The sequence below is a fragment of the Erpetoichthys calabaricus genome, chromosome 16, assembly GCF_900747795.2.
Source record: "Erpetoichthys calabaricus chromosome 16, fErpCal1.3, whole genome shotgun sequence".
Taxonomy (NCBI): Eukaryota; Metazoa; Chordata; class Cladistia; order Polypteriformes; family Polypteridae; genus Erpetoichthys; species Erpetoichthys calabaricus.
In genome coordinates this window covers 51,093,601-51,117,662 of record NC_041409.2, presented here as the reverse complement: position 1 = coordinate 51,117,662, position 24,062 = coordinate 51,093,601, and the positions used below count along the sequence as shown (strand labels likewise).

Sequence of the window (24,062 nt, the reverse complement as noted above, 5' to 3'; positions counted from 1 at the left end):
TGGGTACTCACGTTTACAGGAGATGCTGAAAGTGATCTCGTTGTGCATCAGTACATCCCTGTGCCCGTTTCAGCATGTTCATGTACACTCTTTGCACACGGACACTTTTTCGTGGGCCACCCTGTAGAATGCCGCCGGTTCCGAGTTCTTCTCATTGCAGAAATGCTACGTTCAGATGTTGCAGATGCAAACGGTACTGTAAGAGCTCACTGTACGAGTTTCCAGAGGTCGGGATACGCTTCACTGTTACACTCACGCTGGTGTGTCTTGAGGGCGAGCTCAGATGTTGAACAGATTAAAAGCTCCACTTTACCGATAGTGAGATAAGGGTTTATTTGGAATGGGAGGAGGTTAGATGTGTAGCCCATTAAGGCATTCCTTGTGTGCTTTTGGGCTATACAAGAAATAAATTATTTGTGACGAGATACGACAGGAGTGGGGGGGGGGGTGCATGGGTCACTTTATGTCATAATACTATGACGTCGTTTAGGGACGACCCCTCAAATCCCCTTGCTGCGTGTGCCCATGCATATGTGACATTTGCTAATTCATTCACTGTGTGTGCTTCGCGTTTAACACAAAGAAGCCGAGCGCCCCTTTGTCACGCAGGCAGTCCTAAACTCCCGAGCTCGTGTGTGCGCGCGCCGCCCGCCCGCTCGCCCGGGCACGCGCACTCTGTGGTTGGATTTCTGGCCGAGCAGGTGAAAGGGCGGGCGCTAGGACCATGCCCGCTGCTTCCTCACTCTCCACTCTCTCGCTCACTTGCTCTGTAGCTCAGCGCGCACACACGCGCAGCTCTCAGAGAGCAGCGGCGACGCTCGGTCAGTCCTGCCATCTCTTGCTTGGCTCTCGCCTGCACCCCGGCTCCGGGTTATACTTGAGGGTCTTCGCATCAGCCTTCCGGCCCCACCGAGCCGCTGGGTGTCTCGCACGTATCCCTTGTCGTGAAAGGTGCCTCACCAGGGTCTTTCGCTCTCGTTCTCTCTCTCTCTCTCTACAGCTGCTGCAGCAGTAGCATCCTTCATCTTGCCCCCACCCCGCCTCCCTCCTCCAGCTCCGGTAGCATCTTGCTGATCGGACTGCTAGGTCTGCGTGCTCAATAAAAAGTGTGGGCAGTTTGACCCTGAGTGTGGGCATTTTGGGGCTGCTGGCAGCGTGAGGTGCGGGTCGCCAGGTGTGGCGTATACGCAGATCTCCGGCTTCTCCATATGGGCTCACCATGCGAAGGATCAGGGCCAATGCCATCGCAATCCTAACCGTGGCATGGATCCTCGGGACCTTCTACTACCTGTGGCAGGACAACAAGCCGCATTCGTCTCCGTCATCGGTTTCGCATCCCAAGTCCACCAAAAGCGTCGGCCAGAAGCAGACGGGCCGCCTGGAGATCCACCGGGAGGAGAGGAGCATCCCGCTAATCGTGAGTGACCGTGCCGCGCCGCTCGGCTGCTGCAAGTGGGTGTGCATTGCATGCTGATGTGCGCAGCTCACTCGCGCCCCCACCCTAATCCCCCTTCCTCGTCGCTTATCCGTTTGACACCCTGCAGTCCTGCGGCGGCTTTTCCTTGGGTGACACCCATGGATTCCATCCCGAGGAGCACGGGTCACTTCTGTGGATGAATGGTCTGCAAGCACTTTGACGCGGTCGGTCCTGGGTGTGCGTGTTCGATATGGGTAATGTGGAGTCCACTTTGGCTAGAGTTGCTGAAGGATCTGTCAACTTGAGGGACCTTCTGCAGCAAGATGATGTGTCGCGGGGGCCTTCGATAGTCACTGATCTATCAGGAAGTTCTCGGCTCCTCTCCCTTAAGTCCAACAGCTTGATTAAGCTGTCGAAGTTTAAAACGCAAGGATCAGCCCGCGGTTTGTAAAGTGCATTGAGACCTCGGAGTTTGGGAGGCTTCTATTTCTTTGACGTAAAAAAAAACAGTTTTTATTTATTCAACGTATTAAGTTTAAGGTAGAAGCCCAGGAGGACAATGCATTTAGTATTTTTATGGTCCGACCCCTTGACAGGCAGCACACTCTCTTATTAATGAATTCAAAACTAAACTGAAATCAATACAAATGTGGACACCTATTCTTTAAACCAAAATTGTGCAGTATTCCTAAAACTGAACATTTATATTTTTTATTATCTAATGCTCAGACAGTCCGGACCAGAAACCCCCTCCCCACACACACACACAGTTTAAGCTGCCTTGACTGCTCATTTCAGTTTACTGTATGCCATTCCTTGATGTTCAATTCTCATTTACTGTGCTCTGCCAAAATCTCTTTTAATCCAAAGAGACTTTGAAATGTTAAAAGCGAAATCTAATGATGTCTGTGTTTCCATAACTGGAGTGAGTGTTAGCAGATGAAGCGACTTTGGTGGTGCATACAGTTGAACCAGCAGCCTTGTAGTATACGTTTTAAATCCAAAACCTTTAAACCACAGGACCTGAAACAGCACATTTTATATTTATTTTAATACCTATTTGATTAAATTAGATTACATACCGTAGAACTTTACTTCTCCAAAGGAAAATTGTTTGGTCTCTTACAGATGCTCAATAGAATAAGTAAATAAATTAATAAACCAAAAGTTATTAAAAAAGAAGAAAGGGGTCTGACTTGGCTAAAGATGAAACAGAGCAGTCAGTCACAGTTTAAAGGCATACTGCTTTTGGTATAAAATATATAAAATAAATATACAGTATATTCATATTTATATATCTTTATTAAATATAACTTTTCCATACTGAACACCAAAAGCAGTGTGGCATAATGGCTAAGGCTTTGGACCTTCAAATTGCAGATACAAATGCCATTACTGACACACTGTGACCACTTCACCTGTCTGAGCTCCAACTGGAAAGAACAAAGAAATGTAAGCAATTGTATCAGAAATGTTGTAAGTCACCTTGGATAAAGACGTCAGCCAAATAAGTAAATGTAAACACTGTAGCAGGGCATCTTAAAGGCATCGATCACCTGTTTCTGTATTCCTCTGATAGGACGCAAGGTCTCTGGGGGACTCAACCTTATGATTTTGTCTATAGCACATTTTCACGAGGAACATCATCTTATGATGCTAAACTAGCAACATAATGGTTTAGACTTTACATCTTTACCCCGCTGGGGACACTGCCAACAAATCTGCAGTTCACCCTAAATAATATTACCCCACATCTTATGAATATTAAGTTGTTTCCTAATACTTTAGATATAAACTTAATTTTCAAGTTTAGTGTTGCAGAGGAATGCACTTTTTTGTGGAAGATACCACAAGGTACAGAAAGAACAGACACAATAACTTGCATTATAAGCGTGTCCTGTGTTTTCTGCTTTGGGTTGTGGGTGCCACTGGGCAGAAGGTGAAAGCCAGCCATGCATTGGGGTGCCAGTCCTCTGCAGGGCACAAGAAGTTCTTTGTATCCAGCACTTTGTTTGCAGATAGCACTGCTAATATATTTTTAACACCATTGTTCTTCAGTGTGTGTATTGACAGATAAGCCAGTTTATGTAAGTTGCCAGCTACATTTTTAGCTTTCATATGACGTCTCTCATAGTGGTTATCATTGTGAGGTATTTACACATTTCTGTGCTGCTTAAAGTAAACACCAGCAACTTCAACAAGTCTGCCAGGGTCACACAGTGAGTCGGAATTGGGGACTGACCTGACGTCGTCATGAGGCACAATCCAGTGTCTTTATAAACTGAGCCAACTAAGAAAGCAATAACGTTATTAACGGTCCGCTATTATTATTATTGTTATTGTTGTTGTTGTTGTTGAGTAGATGACACCTTTGTTCAAGGCAACTTAGAATAGTTGAAGCTGTCTGTGTTGTAGTCACTTCACATCCTCAAATGTTTCTTTACTAATGGCGTAGTATTATCAAACAAAACATAACATCTTCAATGTATTGTGCCTCTGTGGTGACTGCTGTCTCAATGTCCATTCAGCTCTCCTGTGGCTCATGTGGTGTGGTGAGTCACGGGGTTTGCCTTAATTGTTCTTAATTCAGGGTGGGATACTTCTGTTTTTATTTTGCTTTTTGTGATTTCTTTTTATTTGTTTATCTGTCTTTCATCTGCTTTCTTCACAGTATGGTATGTAGTGCCTTTCATGGCTGTCTGTATGCCATCAGATTTATATAGTGCTTTTCATATCTATCTGTCAGTGATCTGTTGAATCTCATGAAAGTCCATCTATCAGTTTATTACTACACATGCTAATAATAATAATAATAATGCATTTTATAATGTATGCATGTATATTATATGGTGCTCTTCACATTGCCTATCATTCTTATATGGTGGCTTCATATCAAGTTTATCTATCTATTATCTGATAAGTATTAATATGTGCATTTCACATTGACCTAGTAGTATTTACTAAATAGTGCCTTTCATATCTCATCTCTGTTAAAGAGCACCCTTCAGAGCAATCTGTCTGTCTGTCCATCTAGTGCCTTTTCTATCTATCTATCTATCTATCTATCTATCTATCTATCTATCTATCTATCTATCTATCTATCTATCTATCTATCTATCTATCTATCTATCTATCTATCTATCTATTATATAGTGCCTTTCATATCTTGCCTGTGTTGTTTATCTGTCTGTATATAGCACTTCATTTAGCACCTTTCCTAGCTATCTGTTATATAGCGCCTTTATCTACCTATCTGTTCATCTTGTTGTAGAGCGCTTTGCGTGTAAAAGTAAATACCATATAAATAAAAGCTGCTGTTATGTGTTTTGCACACCAGCATGTTATTCACAAGGGGGCTTCACTGTCCGCATTGTGCCCAGGTGCAAGCAGACAGTCCAGTGGGGGGGCGCTGCGCGCTTTACTGTTGTTTACCTTTGTGCCCACTTTGCTGTCACTCCTTCATTTTTTCAAGTTTTCTCTCACTGCAAAGGACCTTAAAATGCAAGGCAGCAGGTCTTCGAAGTTCACTCGTATTCATCACATTCCCAAATCCTTCCTGCACAGAGGGCAAGGAATATCCTGGTGTTAAGAATTTAAATAAATGAGAGTTCACAAGGATCTATCAAGTTATTGTTTTAAAATCTAGTTTTAAAATCTAACAGTTACGCAGTTGAACAGTGAGCTGGCAGACTCCCATGGCACTGCTTGGCATTGAGATATTTAGTTTGCTTAGCTCAGATCCTGTAGGGCGGCTGTGCCTGCCAGTTTTCATGCCAGCCATTGTTTTAAGAGGTAGATGATTACTGCTGCTGTCATAGCAGACATTCTCCCTAATGTTAATCGACTTGATTTTTTTGGTTTTCCGGGCCTTTCTTTGTTTCAAAACATGCTGGTGCTGCACTCCGAACAAAAGAAAATCAGCAGTCGATGGAAATGTCTGGCTGGTGGGATGAGAGCCCCAAGAAAACTGGGAATTAAATAAACAACCGGCTTCATTAGCAGCTAAGTAGGAGCCTGGGTGGAGGAAATGTGGTGGAGACCCCTGAGTGAGGTGGCCCTTTGTTGATGAAATCTGAAAATTCTGATAATTCAAGCTCAGCAAGTCCATTTGATTAGCAGGAGAATTTGGGTTCAAGTTAAGCAAGTGGCTGGGAACGGAAACCCTCCAGGATCGGAGTTTGACAACACTGATGCAGACCCTTTCAGTGGGGTGCTTCACGATAAAATGGCGCCCGTGGTATTCGTTGCGATTCATTGCCTCGGCTTATGTTTTCTGAGGGACTCCACAAACACCTAAGGCCTTTAATCAACGAGACATAATCAGAATCTGGCCGTTCATTTGAGTCCCTGCCTTACCGGCTCCCCTTTTTAGAGGCACTGTGGCTAAGGCAGAATCCTGAAGGCCCACTGGGGTGCTCGGTTTTATCACAGACAATTCCTTGAACAGAAACCGACGTGTATTGTAGAGTCTGAGCTTGGTATTCAATAGCTCTTAAGATAACCTCCCATGTTGTATTTATAATTGACGTTCCTGTCGCCCTGTGTAGCACTTTGCACTTTTCTACATTTAAAGTGCATTTTCAGGTGTTCACCCAGTTCTAAGGCTCATCCAGGTATTCTTGAGTCATTTTTGGTGCCTCCTCAGTGTCATTCATTGCTCCAATTGTAGTGTGAGTTTCACAAATTGACCAACTCCACCAGAATCAGTGTCATTTTTATACATTAGAAAAAGCAACGGTCCAAAGACAGACCCCTGAGGGACTCCAGTGATGCCCCCATTCTCCTCTTATTTGTACTCTGTCTCCTGCTGGTTAACCAACTTGAGATTTGGTTTTCTAGGTTACCTGCAATGTAAAAGATTGGTTTGCTAGCATCCACCTCTCGTAAACCCATGCTGGCTGTTATTTAATATGTTATTTTCATGTGGATACTTTTCTGATTTATTTCTTACTAGATGTGCTACCCATCTGAGACCGGTACAAATCTAAATAGTCAATGCAGACCTCAGCATTAATGTTTACAGTGCACCATCTATTAAAATGCATTTTGTAATACAGGTAGTAAAAAAATGCATTGCATTTTTCATTCCAACTGATGGTGCATCACCAACATATAACTTTACTACAAATATTTGTAATGCACCATGTGTTGGAATGACAAGTGCAGTGTGTATGCCTCTGTTATACGCCATTTAGTATGAAATTCTGCAAAAGCAATGTTCATATTTGTGATGCACCATCTGTTAAAAATGACTGAGACATCACAACAAGATGGGCGCACTGACACTTATTATTAAGGTGGATTATAGTTTCTTTAATTTTGAATAGGTAATAGCTAAGCTGCCCCAATGTCTCGTCTAGATCCTTCTTAAAGGTCTGTCCAGGTTTCTGCTTCATCTCACTGATTTCGTAGTTTGCTCCAGATCCCCACAACTCTCTGTGTAAAGAAGTGCTTTCTGTCGTCAGTCCCCTTAATTTCCACTGACGTCCTCGAGTGTGTGATTCGCTGTTAAGGTCCAAGAATTCTGCTGGATCTACTTTATGAATGCCTTTCAGAATTTGGATGACCTGAAACCTGCTTATTTTTCATCACCGGTCTGCTGTACGATTTCATTAGTAGTAGTATTTGTATTATATTATGTGTAAAATACAGTGAAGTTCTTACTTGCCGGTCGTGTAAGTTTTCAAAATGGTGAAACATGCTGCTGCACGTGTGCTGTGCTCTAAGATGGTGTCGCCAGTTGAAGAACTAAACCAGCACAAGATCACGCGCTCAGTCTCGACCCTGACCGTGTCACCTGTAAAGCACCACAGGATGCTGTTGACACGTGAAACTTGTCATCTCAGTTTTTGAAAGTTGCAGATTTAAGCCCCTCGATTTGTGGCTGTGAGCGTAGCTGGTGGCCTGCCTCTTGTGAATTCCTCAGGAGGTCTTTCTTTATGTAATGTATGGCTTGTCAAACAAATTGTTTTGAGCGACAAGTCTACCGTTTTATATACCCTTTGCTAGGGTAGCACAGTATACTGGCGCATTTTCAATCAGAATGGTAACAGCGTTGGTGGTTTTCAGGCACTTCAGGTTTCAGTTGTTTATTAGTGCAGCTGCAACTCAACTCACTCTTTGGTGAAATATACAAAGAACATCTCACTCAACTCCCAGAACCCCCTGCTTTTCAAATTATATACTCATATAAACATGCTGATGTATCTCAGCATTTGCACATTTTACATTTATCCTCTTGACATTTTCTGTGCAGGAACTGAAAACTAATACACAAGAAACACTCCATACGAAATACAAAGAATTCACACATTATTATGTGCATATAATTCCAGATATTTTCACTTAAACTCTTTAAAGCTGTTAACAACACGTTTTTAATGTCTGGGTTGTCAGTGAGCCAATCAATTAAGTTTGTAATATTTGCTACTAGCTGCAATACCCAGCGTTGCCTGGGAGGAAAATGTTTTTTTTTTTTAAATTGTTTGAGAAAAATATAATTAAAAAAACACAAATTGACAGATTAATTTTTGTTTTGTGGTATAGTAATAAGTTTTTACATGCAGAATTTCTGACAACGAAAAGAAGTCAATTAAATGAATATTATTATTAGGTTGATTTAATTCTATTACCACGACAACATTGTAACAATAAGAATAATGCAAGATGAAATATAGTTAACAAAAACAAATATTTAAACAACAAATAAATAATACTACAGATTTTTCATGATAAAACTGTCAACTGGATGATAACAGACATGCAAGTCTGCTTTATATATAAGATTGTGGCTAATTGTTGGAGAGGTGTTCATTGGAAGGTGCTTTGTGCAATAAAAACTCTTTATTGTATTGATATTCTTATATTGTGGACTGTATTGCTGTGTCTGGGGCTTTGTGGCGCCCCCTTGTGGTTGCTAAGCGTCAACTGGATGATAACATACATACAAGACTGTTACATTCTGCTGTATATATAAGATTGTAAGATTTATATTTGTATCATTAGCTGGTTACAAAATATTTCTAAAGAGGAACATTAAACAGATTAGTCAAACTCATTCAAATATCATAAGCTCATGGTGCTTGAACTTTCCAAATTGGTCCTGTTGTTTTTCTTTTTTGTCCCATCTTCCTGTGTAAAATCAAACTTGTCAGTTTTGCTTGAATCTTTTATTTTCAGAACTTCTTATGTGACTAATTGCTCCTTGTTATCATTTATGTCTTTGTACAAAAATCCAGAATCTGAAAATGACTTGGGCTGCTGTTACCTGTACTCAGTAAATTTATAACTGTGACACAGCATCACGTTCTTTGTTGTGTGCTTTCCCTTATGGGTCACACTGATGAGTCTGCCTTTAAATGTCAAAACAAATGACTCAAATTCGGGGTGTGTAGATTTGTATGTACCAATGAAATATGCTGTTTTCTTGTCCTGTGATCTGCATGTTTTGGTGATTTACATACCACCGTACATGTTGGGTTAGAGAGATGTGTCTTGTCCTTCGACACACTGAAGCTCTAAATACATTTTATATTGGCATTGACAAATGGAAGCAGCTCACGTCATCGCAGGTGTAGGCAAACCAGTCTTTCCTCGATGTTTACTTGCTGCAGCTTTTGTTAGTACTGGCAGTCCTTCCACAGCCCACAGTCCTATAGGTGTAACTGTGAATTTGTGTAAGTCGCGGCCCTGAATTGTTAGCACCAGTTTGAAAATGGGTGGACGCTTGGACTGATGGACATTTGTAGAAGTGCTCAGTACACTCCTAGAATGAATGCAAGGGCTTCACTTGTTTTTCAGGGCAGTACAGGAGACTATTTAAAGCAATTAATCTCATTTATCCTCTGACAATACAAGGTATATGATTACACCTCATTTGGTCAGTGTTGTTAATTTCACTCTCAAAGCAGGCACAAATACACAGTTTTGCAAAAAGTATTGGGACGCCTGCCTTTACACACACATAATGACATCCCATTCTTAATCCATAGGCTTTAATATGGTGTTGGCCCACCCTTTGCAGCGCTAACAGCATCAGCTCTTCTGGGAAGGCTTTCCACAAGGTGTAGGGTGAGTGTGTTTATGGGAATGTGTGACCAGGAGAGCATTTGTGAGGTCAGGCACTGATGTTGGATGAGAAGGCCTGGCTCGCTCACAGTCTCCGCTCTCATTCATCCCAAAGGTGGTCTATCAGGTGGAGGTCAGGGCTCTGTGCAGCCACACCAAACTCGCTCCTCCATTTCTTTATAGACCTTGCTTTGTGAACTGGTGTGTGCGCAGTCATATTGCCATCGCCAAACTGTTCCTACAAAGTTAGGAGCCTGAAATTGTCCAAAATGGCTTCTTATGCTGAAGCATTAAGAGTTCCTTTCACTGAAACTAAGGGGCCAAGCTCAACCCCACACCATAATCCAAACTTTACACTTGGCACAATGCAGTCAGGTGAGTACCGTTCTCCTGGTCAGAGTCCAGGATTCGTGATTCGTCACTCCAGAGGACACGTTTGCACTGCTCCAGTGTCCAGTGGCGGTGGGCTTTACACCACTGCATCCGACGCTTTGCATTGCACTGGTGATGTCAGGCTTGGCTGCAGCTGCTCGGCCATGGAGACCCATTCAGTCCATGAAGCTCTTTCCCTACGCTGCACTGTTCTTGAGCTTTTGGGGGTCTGTAGCCATTGACCCTGCACAAAGTTGGCGACTTCTGCACACCTCAGCATGCGCTGTCCCCGCTCTGTGATTTTATGCGGCCTACCACTTGGTGGCTGAGTTGCTGTTGTTCCCAATTATTTACACTTTGTTATAACCCCACTAACAGTTGACTGTGAAATATTTAGTAGCGAGGAAATGTCATAAATGGACTTATTGCACTGGTGACATCCTATGACGGTACCAGGCTTGAATTAACTGAGCTCCTGAGAGCGACCCATTCTGTTACAAATGTTTGTAGAAGCCAGCAGTCTGCATGCCAAGGGGCTCGATGTTATATGCCTGTGGCCATGGAAGTGATTGGAACACCTCAATTCAATGATTTGGAGGGGGTCTCAGTACTTTGGGCAATATAGTTGTAGCTGCATTTTTCCCAAAATTACCAAAGTTCAGCAGCTCTAACATAAAAAATGGGATTCAACAAAAGCCTGACACGCTGAAATGATTCCACAGACAAAATATCTTCATTTTTAAATTTTTTAGTTAAAATTCAAAGTAAAACAGTTCACACAAAAAAGAGAAAATTAAAATAGCAAAAATTAGAAAAGTCCTTGTTTAGGAGAAGTTCTGTTCAAAGCTTATATAGTTAGGTCCATAAATATCTGGACAGAGACAACGTTTTTCTAATTTTGGTTCTGTACATTACCACAATGAATTTTAAATGAAACAACTCAGATGCAGTTGAAGTGCAGACTTTCAGCTTTAATTCAGTGGGGTGAACAAAACGATTGCATAAAAATGTGAGGCAACTAAAGCATTTTTTAACACAATCCCTTCATTTCAGGGGCTCAAAAGTAATTGGGGGCGGCACGGTGGTGCAGTGGGTAGTGCTGCTGCCTCGCAGTTGGGTGACCTGGGGACCCGGGTTTGCTTCCCGGGTCCTCCCTGCGTGGAGTTTGCATGTTCTCCCCGTGTCTGCGTGGGTTTCCTCCCACAGTCCAAAGACATGCAGGTTAGGTGGATTGGCGATTCTAAATTGGCCCTAGTGTGTGCTTGGTGTGTGGGTGTGTTTGTGTGTGTCCTGCGGTGGGTTGGCACCCTGCCCAGGATTGTTTCCTGCCTTGTGCCCTGTGTTGGCTGGGATTGGCTCCAGCAGACCCCCGTGACCCTGTGTTCGGATTCAGCGGGTTGGAAAATGGATGGATGGAAAAGTAATTGGACAATTGACTCAAAGGCTATTTCATGGGCAGGTGTGGGCAAGTCCGTCGTTATGTCATTATCAATTAAGTAGATAAAAGGCCTGGAGTTGATTTGAGGTGTGGTGCTTGCATGTGGAAGATTTTGCTGTGAACAGACAACATGCGGTCAAAGGAGCTCTCCATGCAGGTGAAAGAAGCCATTCTTAAGCTGCGAAAACAGAAAAAACCCATCCGAGAAATTCCTCCAATATTACAAGTGGCAAAATCTACAGTTTGGTACATCCTGAGAAAGAAAGCAAGCACTGGTAAACTCAGCAAAGCAAAAAGACCTGGACGTCCACGGAAGACAACAGTGGTGGATGATCGCAGAATCATTTCCATGGTGAAGAGAAACCCCTTCACAACAGCCAACCAAGTGAACAACACTCTCCAGGGGGTAGGCGTATCAATATCCAAGTCTACCATAAAGAGAAGACTGTATGAAAGTAAATACAGAGGGTGCACTGCAAGGTGCAAGCCACTCATAAGCCTCAAGAATAGAAAGGCTAGATTGGACTTTGCTAAAGAACATCTAAAAAAGCCAGCACAGTTCTGGAAAAACAATCTTTGGACAGATGAAACCAAGATCAACCTCTACCAGAATGATGGCAAGAAAAAAGTATGGAGAAGGCGTGGAACAGCTCATTATCCAAAGCCTACCACATCATCTGTAAAACACGGTGGAGGCAATGTGATGGCTTGGGCGTGCATGGCTGCCAGTGGCACTGGGACACTAGTGTTTATTGATGATGTGACACAGGACAGAAGCAGCCGAATGAATTCTGAGGTGTTCAGAGACATACTGTCTGCTCAAATCCAGCTCAATGCAGTCAAATTGACTGGGCGGCGTTTCATGATACAGATGGACAATGACCCAAAACATACAGCCAAAGCAACCCAGGAGATTATTAAAGCAAAGAAGTAGAAAATTCTTGAATGGCCAAGTCAGTCACCTGATCTTAACCCAATTGAGCATGCATTTCACTTGTTGAAGACTAAACTTTGGACAGAAAGGCCCACAAACAAACAGCAACTGAAAGCTGCTGCAGTAAAGGCCTGGCAGAGCATTAAAAAGGAGGAAACCCAGCATCTGGTGATGTCCATGAGTTCAAGACTTCAGGCTGTCATTGCCAGCAAAGGGTTTTCAACCAAGTATTAGAAATGAACATTTTATTTCCAGTTATTTAATTTGTCCAATTACTTTTGAGCCCCTGAAATGAAGGGATTGCGTTAAAAAAATGCTTTAGTTGCCTCACATTTTTATGCAATCGTTTTGTTCACCCCACTGAATTAAAGCTAAACGTCTGCACTTCAACTGCATCTGAGTTGTTTCATTTAAAATTCATTGTGGTAATGTACAGTAAACGTTAACATTATTCAAAGTTATTGTCTGTTTTTACCTGCATTTTTATTAAACCTTTAATTTAATATTGTTTTTGTATCAGTATGCTGCTGCCGGAGTATGTGAATTTCCCCTTGGGATTAATAAAGTATCTATCTATCTATCTATCTATCTATCTATCTATCTATCTATCTATCTATCTATCTATCTATCTATCTAAAAGTGACAATAACTTGAGGCATAGTTTTTATGTTTTGCTCTTTTTGTTGGGTTTTTTTTTTTTATAATAAGCACGATTACTGCACCCTTGCGCTTCTCCTTCACGAACACAAAGCATTTACAGACTTGACTTCTGCCATTTTTCCTTTCGACGTGGGTTGATGTGGTGCTGCAGCGCCACCACTGTTAAATCATTCTTCTGTGTAGTTTTTACTCCGTCTGTATTATTGCGCTTTCTGAAATAATTCATCTGCTTTCACATGTGTGCACAGTGCTAACTTTTTTTGGTCCTACCAATAAGAAAAAAGCTGGTACTGTTATGTGGTGCCAAATTAGTACCTGAGTATCCATTTTTGTGACGTCTCTTCCAGTAGCAGCACACATTCCGTTCAAATCCTTGGTGTCTGCCTACAGGATAGTCAGAGGGTCAGCACCTTTGCATATGGAGACACTGGTGAGGTACTGGGCTCCTTGCTGCTGTTGCACATCCCCTGGTGATGCCACCTCTGCCTGGTATCAAATCTCATTCCAGACTCCCTCTGTGTGAAGCTTCAAGCTGGTGGAACGAGCTGCCCACATTCATCCACATTGCTGACTCCCTCAGTGTGTTTAAAAATCCCTCCTGTTCTGTGAATATCGTTCAGTTTCTTAATGGATGTTTTTTGCTCTTTCTGTATCAGCCATATTGTTAAATTGATCGTTTTTGTTTTGCTGGCTTTATAGCTCTTCATTGGTGGTGTTCAACTTTTGTAGCCTGGCCTGCTACACGTGTCCAACGGTATTCTCAGACCAGTGGTCCCTAACCGCTGCTAAACCCCACACCCTTAGAAAATGTTTGACTTGCAGTATGTTCGCACCCAATCAATGATCGAGGGGTTTGGAGACCCCTGTGAAACATACTTGACAAACTTCTTTCCCTAATAACACCCACCCTGCAGTTCAAAAACAGACGCGCCATGCAGTTTGAATTGCTGCTCCACTGCCAGGACCACCAGCAGGAGAGAGAGGCTGAGTGTAAGCGGCACATGTAAAGCAAAAATGTCAATCAGACCTCAAAATCAGTGGAGTGTCATGATCAGCGCTTGCACAGAAATCAAGACTAGACCTTGGCCTTCTCTACAAATCATTACATAGTCCAAATTCCATTGTCTTATAAGTTATTCGCCTTTCTGAACACGGCAACAACCCAGTGAGAACGCACACTTCTGTGGCTCGTTGAGGTGAGAATTGCACGTGCAGTGCTTGATTCTTCTTGTATCACAGAACAGGAGCCCTAACTAATAAATGACCTACAAATGGTGGCACACTGCAAGACACTGACCACACCACCATAAAGTCGGGCAACGCACTTCACTCAGTTTGAGCGATTTGTGATGCAGCCTTCCTCCTTTTCACACCCCCTGAAATACCACCCCAGTTTGGGACCCCTTACCCTTGACTGAAGATTCTCGATGGTGTTGACCTCCTTTATAAGTCGCATTGAATAAAAGTGGAATTGAACGAGTTAAATCACATGCACAGTGGTCCCGTAATGGCGCCGTCTTTCTTCTTGGTTCTTGATTTTGTAGAGTTGTCGCTCCTCAGTGGTATTTTGTTATTAAATATGCCTGAAGTGCTAATAATAAATACTCTCCCCTTACAAATGATGATTTTTTTTCAGTAAAATTGATGAATTAGAGCCTACTGACCTATAGCTCTCGGTCATCACCGTGTAGTCTGGAGGATGACTTATATGGCTGCTGTTCCTCTACGCTGGTGAGCTTTGTCAAGATGTCGCTGGTCTGATGGCAGTGCTGACATACAAAGCCACCATGTGATTTAGGACTTGGCATGTAACTGAAGTAAAGAGTGACTGTTTGCACCCGGATCATCAGTCCAGCCTCGATTCTGATAGTTAATAATTTAGTGTTTCCTTTCTAGCAGCGCTATGATGCATTCTCACTGCTATGCCATTCGGCTCCATCAGTATGCAGCACACAGCTTCTCTTTTGCTGAATTCTTGCTTCATCGACTCTTTGCAACTTTGTTCAATTATTTACGTCTCTCCGCTGTGCCTTTGGCTGTCTCGGTGTAGCCTGTGGATGTTCAGTGATCCTCAGGAAACCACATCGGCCATTTTCAAGAGTGGCCCCCATCCCAAATGGTGACCTTGCACTCTGCCTGTCTCACACTCCTCATTGCAGCCTCACAAAGCATAAGCTCACGCACCTCCTCTGGGAAGGTTGTCTTAGCGTCCCCCTCAATTGTTGCCAAGTTTTCTTTACGTTTTCAGTGGAGCCAAATCTTTGATTATTACAGAACGGACATCTGTTCAGAGCCGCACAGCTTTGGACTGCAAATCTGGAATCGGCTCCTGAGCTGAAGCAGTGGTGCTGCCTTGGAATGAAGTCTCTGCCATTCTTGTGTCATCCTGTTAAGCCGGAGATAGAATGTTCTCATTGTCAGTGCTGTCATATTTGTCACGTTATAGCTGAAGCAGCCTTTGTAATGTGTGCACTTCAAAAAAGCGCATTTCAAGGGGACTGTTTTAGTAGGGAATGACAAACTCCGAGTCCATTACTGATTCAGATGTAAATGCCTTTAGGGTGCTTTCACATTCAGCCAGTTAGTCGCCAGGGGGAGCACCAGTTTAGTCCCTGGACACACCCGATTTCTGCCACCAAGAGCTCCAAGTATGTCTTCCACCTGCTTTATATAAGAAGGAAGGAGAAACTGCTCTAGTTGTGAGTGGATTATAATGAAGCAGTGGGTCCTTAAGTGCCCCTTAGGACTAGGAAAGCATCTGCCAACTATTGTGGGTTGATTGTTGTGGCCAAAAATGTGACTGGAGCTGTGCTATTGTGCCTCCCTGAGATAAAGTTGTACTCCATAATGCTTTGAGTCCTGTATCTCTCTCTGCATCTCTCAAGCTCCATTCACTATGACCAACTAACACCCACATAGCCTGAGATGCAAGGGATCCACGCCATAAAGTCGGGGGGCTGGCCCTGTCACTACTCGATCTGCTCAACATTGTCAAGGAGCGTAAAATACATAATCCAGCAATGCAGACACAGCATACATTGAGGCGATACAAAACAATGAAGTATTTCATAATATTCTTGTTACGGTCAGCTAATGTACCCCTTAAGTGAAAATACAAAGGAAGTGCATATCTGGCTGGAATGCCAATTGGGTAGTCGGTAGTGTTGGATCGGCGCTAGAATTTTGACTTAGGTACCTCTTTCAGCTCTTGGATCACAGTATTGATGCCAAAACGTTTCCGAAGCAAATAACGGATATCTTAATCCAGCCTCCCTGGTGTGCCACACAATTTTTGGCCTCCCTGGTGCATTGCACCACACTACACACCTCTTGATAGCCGTGAAGTCCTGGTCTCGCTAAAGTAAGGGAAGTGTTTGTTGTCCCCGTGAAGTCCAGATCACGTTGAAGCAGTGAGGGCTTTGTTCCCTGTGAAGTACGAATTTTGTTGAAGCCATAAGGTTCTGCCATGAAGTTCCTGTTGCATCAAAGAGAGTCGTTTCAGGAAATCTTCAAAACACACTTTTTGCCTAAGTTGCTGTAAGGGAGTGTTAGGAGTCAAGGGTGGTGGCGATTGAGAGAAAAGCTGATGTATATTTCTGGTACAGAGTATCCCACAATGCTGGTAATTTAACCAGTACTTCCGTAACACACAATCCTATTAGTGACATCATGCATGTCTGTATACACCATAAATGACTCTCACATACGTGAAGTGGATCGGCAGTGCCATAAAGTGAAAGGCAGAGACTGATTACAGTAGAAATCTGTACAAATTGGGCAGGTGGCACAGATCAGTTAGTTACATCCCCATCCAACATGGCTGCTAGAGCTCCTTAATATCATACGGGTCTTACAAAGCATTAAGGGGCACTGGCGAATAAAAGATTACTGTATATACTTGCAGATAAATTCTCCCACAGATAAGTCAGGACTTGATTTTACTGTATAATTTCTGGTATTTTATATTGTCGCTCGTGTAAGTCGTATGTGGAAAACTCCCACTATTGGTCCAAGAGATTATGATATGCTAACACCCACCTGAGAGAGTAACCACGGAGCAAGCGGCCTTTTTTTTTCTATATGGGTGCGACAATGCGCTGTGTCAGCGTGTGCTCCTAACTGCTCTCTCTGTCTCTCTATTGTGCCTATGTGACCACACAGTGATAGCCAAACTATTCCAAAGCGACGTTTGCACTGATTTGTGTTTTTTAGTATCTCACACCCTCATACACCTTTATCGTAAGAGCATCCCTTATCTACGATAGAGCGTTCGATCAGAAGAAAATATAAAGCTGGTTTTAAATTAAACGTCATTGAAGTAGCGAAAGAAATTGGTAACTGCACTGTTACAACAAAATTCGATGCGTCTGAGAAACTAGTGCGAGATTGGAGGAGGCAAGAAGATGTTAACAAAAAAAAAATTAAGTGCCGCATTTTTGAACGGGCGCATAAGTCGGGGGCTGATTTTATGATCGATTTTTCGGGTTTCAAGACCCGACTTATACGTGAGTATATACAGTATATAAGCCGACCTCACTTTTAGGGAACAATTCAGGGTGTAAGGTTTGTCTCCTTCCGCCAATAAACAGAGTCAAGACATCATATCACTTGTGAAAAACCAACGCGTGTACTCAGATTTCACATTATTCCTACTGACTGCTCTTTTCAGATCAAAAGAATATGCTTTCCTGCAAAACTGTGTTTTGCAAGGACCATCAACAAAAGCCAATTTAGTAGGAATTGCAGAAACTGATTTGTACATGGGCCATTTTGGATAGCAGCAGCTCCACTGACCTATTAATATTGACCTATTGACATTTGACACTTTGGTTTTCCAGTTGGAACTGAAGTAGTTGAAATGACCTGCTTACAGTCATTCAGTGTCAGTAGTGGGATTTGAACTAACAGCATCAGGGTTTTTACCGTTATGCCATTTAACTGATGGCACTGTTTCATAGGCCCATCGTTTTATTAAGTTTCCGGGACGATGCGGGCTAACACAGCTAGTGATTAATAATAATAATAATATTCATGGCAGTAGAAGAAGAATAAGAAGGTAAACCTAATACGGTAGGATATTGCAGCAAGCCACACATAATGGTTGCCACTTGATCGCAACAATGTCAAGAAGAATAATGTAACGAGTCCCGAGTAATCATTTCGCTGGATGCTGCACATGTGACACCTGTTAATCCTTTTTGTAAACTGCTTGTTTGCTGGTTAGTTCATTTCCCTGGTTTGTCCCTGACTCGGAGTTTGGCTGCTCCTTTTCTGCTCATATTTTCCTTCCGAATAATCTCAGTGCCGACTCCCCCTGTGTGTCCTTAACATTAACAAGGAAAGGGGCGTGGCACAGAGGAAACATACATATGGGCAGTTGCTAGGCAACTAGCCCTCCTGATATCGGAGACAGGGGCACAACCTGGAGGCACAGACAGAGGCTGCATGACAACAGCATCTCCTTGTGAGCAGAGCCTGAGCACAGCTGAGTCGCTTCAAACCGATGGCGTTTAGGGTAAGGACCCTTTCCTTAGATTAGACGAGTAGGCTTAGACCTGAGAGATACTAAAATATACCGCTACAAATGAATAAGCCCACCCACACAAGAGCCCGGCCTTGCAGACCGACATAAATAAACACTCCAGTCATCAAAAGAAGATGAGTCATGTGGCGTACCTTGGGATTTGGGTTGTTGTGAAGATGGCCTCCTAGTGAAGCAGGGACCTCCGAAGTAGCAGACATTTATTACCATGACAACCGACCTCTGGGTACTCTCACTACCGCATAACAGGAGATCAGGACTTGCTGGTCCCCCCCAACATACAGTGGATTCAGAAAGCATTCAGACACCTTCACTTTCTGCACACTTTATGGTGTTCTAGAAATAATTTTAAATGGATAAATTTGCCATTTTGACCATCAGTCTACACTCAGTATCCATAGTGACAAAGTTTTCAGAGAGGTTTGCAAATTTAGTAAAAATCACAAACTGAAATCTCCCATTCTCAGGCATATTCAGGACTTTGGCAGCAGTTGCAGCTTTGAGTCTTTTTGGGCAAGTTGTGCCCACGTGGGGTTCAGCAGGTTATCCCATTCTTTGCGGCTAATCCTCTCAGGCTCCATTTGATGAGAGGGGAAGCGTCTGTAAACCGCCATTTTCAGGCCTCTCCACACGTGTTCGACTGAGTTTAAGCTTGAGCTTTGGCGGAGCCACTAAAGCCCACCGAGAGATTTGTCCTGAAGCCACACTGGCATCGTCCTTACCGTACACTTCAGGTCATTGCACCATAGTCCCAGTATTAGGTGGCAGGCACTCTGGAGCAAGTGTTCTTCAAGAACCTCTCTGTGTTTGGCTGCATTCATCTTTGACTCCATTCTGACCAGTCTCTCTGTCCCCATAGGGGTGGTACAAAACCTGCTTGAGCGCCGACATGACGCCACTTGGGAAACATTCTACACCAGGGGGCCACTTTTTAAAAGTTTTGCTTAGATTTGATTGTGAAAGTATGTGTATGCCAAAAAGTGAATATGAATAACAGTGGGATGGGGGTGGAGAGGAGTCCCCATTGAAGTTAAGAGCATAACGAAGCAACAATACTATTGACGATCCATGGGGGGGACCTGCTAAGTATTGATTGCCATGAGGGAACAAGACACTTTCAACGATTGGTGGACGGGCTACCCCGTGATGCATCGAGAACACAGTCGGTGAGCTTTGTCCCTTGTGAAGTGACACAGTAACACCCGGATGGTAGTTCAAAAGTGCTGCATGGCCCTGTTAAAATTACAGATGATGATGATAAAACATTTTATTTATATAGCACCCATGCTCAAGGCACTTTGACTTGAGCGCCAATGGATTGTTACTCCTTATGGTTAACAAAAGCAGCTTCATTCTCACTAGGTGCCCTTATTGTAATATGAGTGCAGTAAAGTGCTCCAGGTATTTTAGGAGAAACAGTTTCTGCTGCAGATTGACTTTTGAAGTTGGCAGAAACCCACCATGCGAAACTGGCTGCAGTGCCTCAAAATGCATCCTGGCATCACAGACGACTGGTGCATTAATGGACTGTCACTGCTCATTCTCACAAGGCGCTCTTATTGCAGTGTTCCTGCTGGCCATCGCTCCAAATATGTTGCATCTCTAAACCCGCACCATATGAAATAACTGGGCATAACGCCTCATCGGACGCTTGGTGGTCTCCAGGAGTGAAGCCTGGCTGAGATATTCCAGACTTTTCTGCCAGTTCCCTGAGACGTGACAACAGCTACCTGATATAAACTGATGAAAAACCAAAAATGTTCTTCAGTACAAATATGCCATATTAGCAGTCTTAAAAAGAAACTAAAATGCATGCATCTATACATCACGTTCATCCCTTTTAACGTAATAATATTATCACATTATTATACTGTAAGCGCAAATCATCATTTAGCTGGTTTGGCCACATTTCCCTACTTGAACATGTGTGTCCCCAAGATTTCTACTATATAAATGCAAATATTTTCAAATCCAAAATTTTTCTGGTTCCAGATTTTTCAGATTAGGGATCCTCAGCCTGTATGAGGCAGGTGATGAACAGCGCCAGGACTTCTCCAGACATAGTGCTTGGAGTTCTGCCCAAAGAGTTGAGTTTTTGTCTCATCAGCCCACAGAATCTCGGTCCTCATGCTCTCCGAGTCCGTTAAACTGACAGAAGCTTTTCACTCAAGAGTGGCTCCCATCTGACCACTCTCCCATAATTGATGGAGTGCCGCTGTGGTGGTCATCCATCCGACATCTCAGTAAAGGACTTCTACAGCTATGTTAGAGTGACCACCTTTCCGAGCAAAGTCCTTCTGCTGCAGTTTTTCAGTTTGGTCGGATTTGTGATGTGGGAGGAACCAAAGCTCAGAAGGAGAATGTGAGGCCTCCAGTGCAGAAGTGGCTGTGCCTGGTCGTTGGAGTTGGTAGTCTGCAGCACCTTCTCTTGTTGCCGTGGCTCGCAGTTATTCCAGATTTGGGATTTTAAGATTCGCCTCCCCAGGGGCTTGTGTATCCACTTGGGGTGGGCACTCAAGTATTCTTTTCACAGTGGTGCCTCTCCAGCCCGTCTGACTGAGTCTTAAACAATGAAGTGCCTTTGTGTGTTTTTTGGCCGGCGCTCTACACTGGCATTTGGTAACAGCCCGACTTCTGAAGACCACTTTCAGGCCAAGACATGCTTTCATCAACGACCTGGCTTCTGCGTTTATAAGAAAGTGAATGACTGTCTGCTCAGGAATGGAAGTGATAAGCCTGTCCTTAAACTTGTCGTGTGTATTGATTCTGTTAAAGAAGGATTGGATGTAATCAGTAAGGGGGTTTAGCTACACAGTGGGCAGCACTGACTGCATGCCCGAGTGCCGTTTCCTTATTCAGTGGCATTCTTCTCGTAGTCCGAAGGTTGACTTGCTGGACAGGTGGGAGTGTGTATGACCAAGCTGTGTGGTGGGCTTCTGGATTGAGTCCATTGTTGTCCAGATGGGAAAGCAGGTGTAAAAAAAATTAATTGTCACTACTTGTCAGTCACTTGCCTTAGGTGTAGGTTGCCAGCCTGCTTGGAGATAATTCAGGAGCAGTGTGAGTCTTGATCCCATTGATGAGATGACATATTTGTTTATATTTCAAAAATATTTTAAGTTTTGTTACTTTCTGTATCTAGATGAGAGCATAGAAACAGGAGTATGGAGCACATTGGACAAGCTGATTATGTTTTATATTCAGTAACACACCATTTTCAGTTTTATTCTTTCTTATCATGGAGTTGCTTGCTCTCCGTATACAGTTGTGTTGTAAAGTAAGTATACTCCATGGAAAGTGTGCACTTGTGCGCAACATGAGACCTTCGTGCAAACAGTGCATACAGATAAAGGCGCCATCTCTATATATAATTAAATGCTAATCTGTGTGTGTGTATGTATCCAGCAAGGTTATTATAGTTTTGCCTTTTTATATTAGTTTTTATTTTTATTTTCTCTGACCTTACTTGGAAATTCAGTTTAGTTTTAGTTTTCCTTCATTGTGTATTTTTAGTTTTTATTTCACAAAGACACTATTTTATTTTTATATCTATTAGTTTCAGTTTTAGTTTTAGTAATTATGGCATGGAGCTCCTACGGAGTTTCATTTTGTGTCACAATCAGACAGAACTGTACACTTAACGGATCTGGCTATGAGTTTAATGTTATTGAAAGCTTATTACACTACGTGGTTTGCAAAAGTGATTGGTCAGTAACAATATCCTGATCTTGTATGATGACCTAGTCAGTCTCTTGATCAGTGCCGTTTTATGTACTCAGATATGGGAATGGATATTTGAGGAGGTGATGGATTTGGCCCAAAAGTTAATACAAGTCTACAATACTGCTATAACAACCACATGCCAAATTTCATCCATCTAACTCCATCTAACATGATTTGAGTTATCATGTTTATACACACACACAGACATAATTCCAAAAAACTATATTTTCAGACTTGGGGAGGTCTAAAATGTTGAGATTCATCAAAATCTCGAGGTTGAATTTTTTCATGATTACTATACTGTACTTTCCCTATACCTCGTATACGAGAAAGTAAAACCGATTTCTCCTGTGCAAAGTGACAGTTGAATTACTGTCAGCGAAAAGCAGGCACCTGAGAAACAAACTGAAACGTTACTCATGATTGTTCTGTCCATACGGTAAAGATTATGTTGACCAGCACATTCCGATTTCAACCGTTTGATTTTACATCTTCATTTACAACAAGCGTAAAGAAAGGCGGTGCAGTAAATTGCTTTCTATTTCACATGCTTAACGCGCACTTATTCGCAAATGCTGCGTGATCACCCGCCCTCCATCACCAGCCGCCCTTCACTGGATGAGTATGTGTGGGCGGCTTGTGGTGGTTGACTTTCTGTTTTAGTGTTAAAAGTTACAAGGGTTAAAGACTAATGGCAAGAATATTCATTCAAAAATGAAAACTAAAAATATTTTACTATATTATTTTATTTCAGTTAGTCTTTCCAGCTACTTTAATAGTTTTGTTTAGTTTTAGTTTTTCATTTCGGTTTTGATAATTATTTTATTTCAGTTTATGAAAATGTTTTTTAATAATAGTTTCACTTTTGATTTTAGTTTTCGTTAACTATAATAACCTTGGTATCCAGTTCCTTCAGGCATTCTATTTGGCCGGTTTAACGGAGAATGCACAGTCAAACGCTATCAAAACAGGAAGCGGTTGTTAAGGAAGTTCAATGCACATAAGGATACTGAGGAGAGGTGTAGGAGGAATGCTGAGAGTCGCCTTCAAACATAAGAAGTATTTCCAAGAATATTAATGATGTTTTCACAACAGGTAAAGGAGGCCCATCTACCATTATTGGTAGTGAAGAAGCAGACAGGAGGCAAGCAAGGCCCTGAACATGGAAGGGTAACAAAATTGAGAGAGGAAATGCCTGGCAAGAGAGGCTGACACACACAAAGATAACAATGAAAGACGTATAAGGAGTGCTTGATGGTACCTGTAGGGAAGAGATATCAGATATTTCTAAATTTATTCTATTACCTGACTTCGACTGGTAACATAGCTAGTCTATATGATAGCACGCTAATGCCCGTGTTTGTGTCTGGGTCTTTCAAGCAACCTAATTGGTAAGTGTGGCTTTGGTGTGATTGGTTTGTTTCGCTGTGGTTACTCAGTTTAATGCAATTGAGACAGCAAGTGGCCAGCAAGGAAGGTTGACACATGTGAGGATACCGAGAAAAGACATAAGAGGAATGCTGAGAGTCACCTTCAAACTAAAATATAATTATGATTTTCATAGCAGGTCATGGGGACCTATCTACCATTGAAGACAGTTAAAAAGTGGAGAGTAAGTGAGCAAGGACCTTACAGGAACACGATCGAAGGAGGACATACTGGGCAAGAGATTTTGGGATATGTGATGATAATGAGGAAAGGTATAGAACGAAGAATGCAGACAGTACACACAGAGCAAGAGATACCACATATTTCAAAGTTAATTTTATTACCTATCTTCCACTGTGTGCAGCTGCCCTAACCCTGACACACACAGGCAGGACACCGGTTCAACACAACACCATTTATTTACAGTTTAAAGTGCACAAAACACCAACACCACAACACACCAATACACAGGCCCTTCTTG

General features: G+C 42.7%; 1 protein-coding gene across 1 annotated transcript in view; it reads left to right on the top strand.

The window, feature by feature from the left end:
- The first annotated feature begins 771 nt into the window (after positions 1 to 771).
- galnt16 (UDP-N-acetyl-alpha-D-galactosamine:polypeptide N-acetylgalactosaminyltransferase 16) overlaps positions 772 to 24,062 on the top strand; it is a 127,688-nt gene continuing 104,397 nt past the window's right edge. The window contains exon 1 of the mRNA XM_028821821.2: positions 772 to 1,417. Coding sequence (XP_028677654.1) covers positions 1,220 to 1,417 — 198 coding nt within the window. The 5' untranslated portion in view covers positions 772 to 1,219. The remainder of the gene's footprint in view (positions 1,418 to 24,062) is intronic.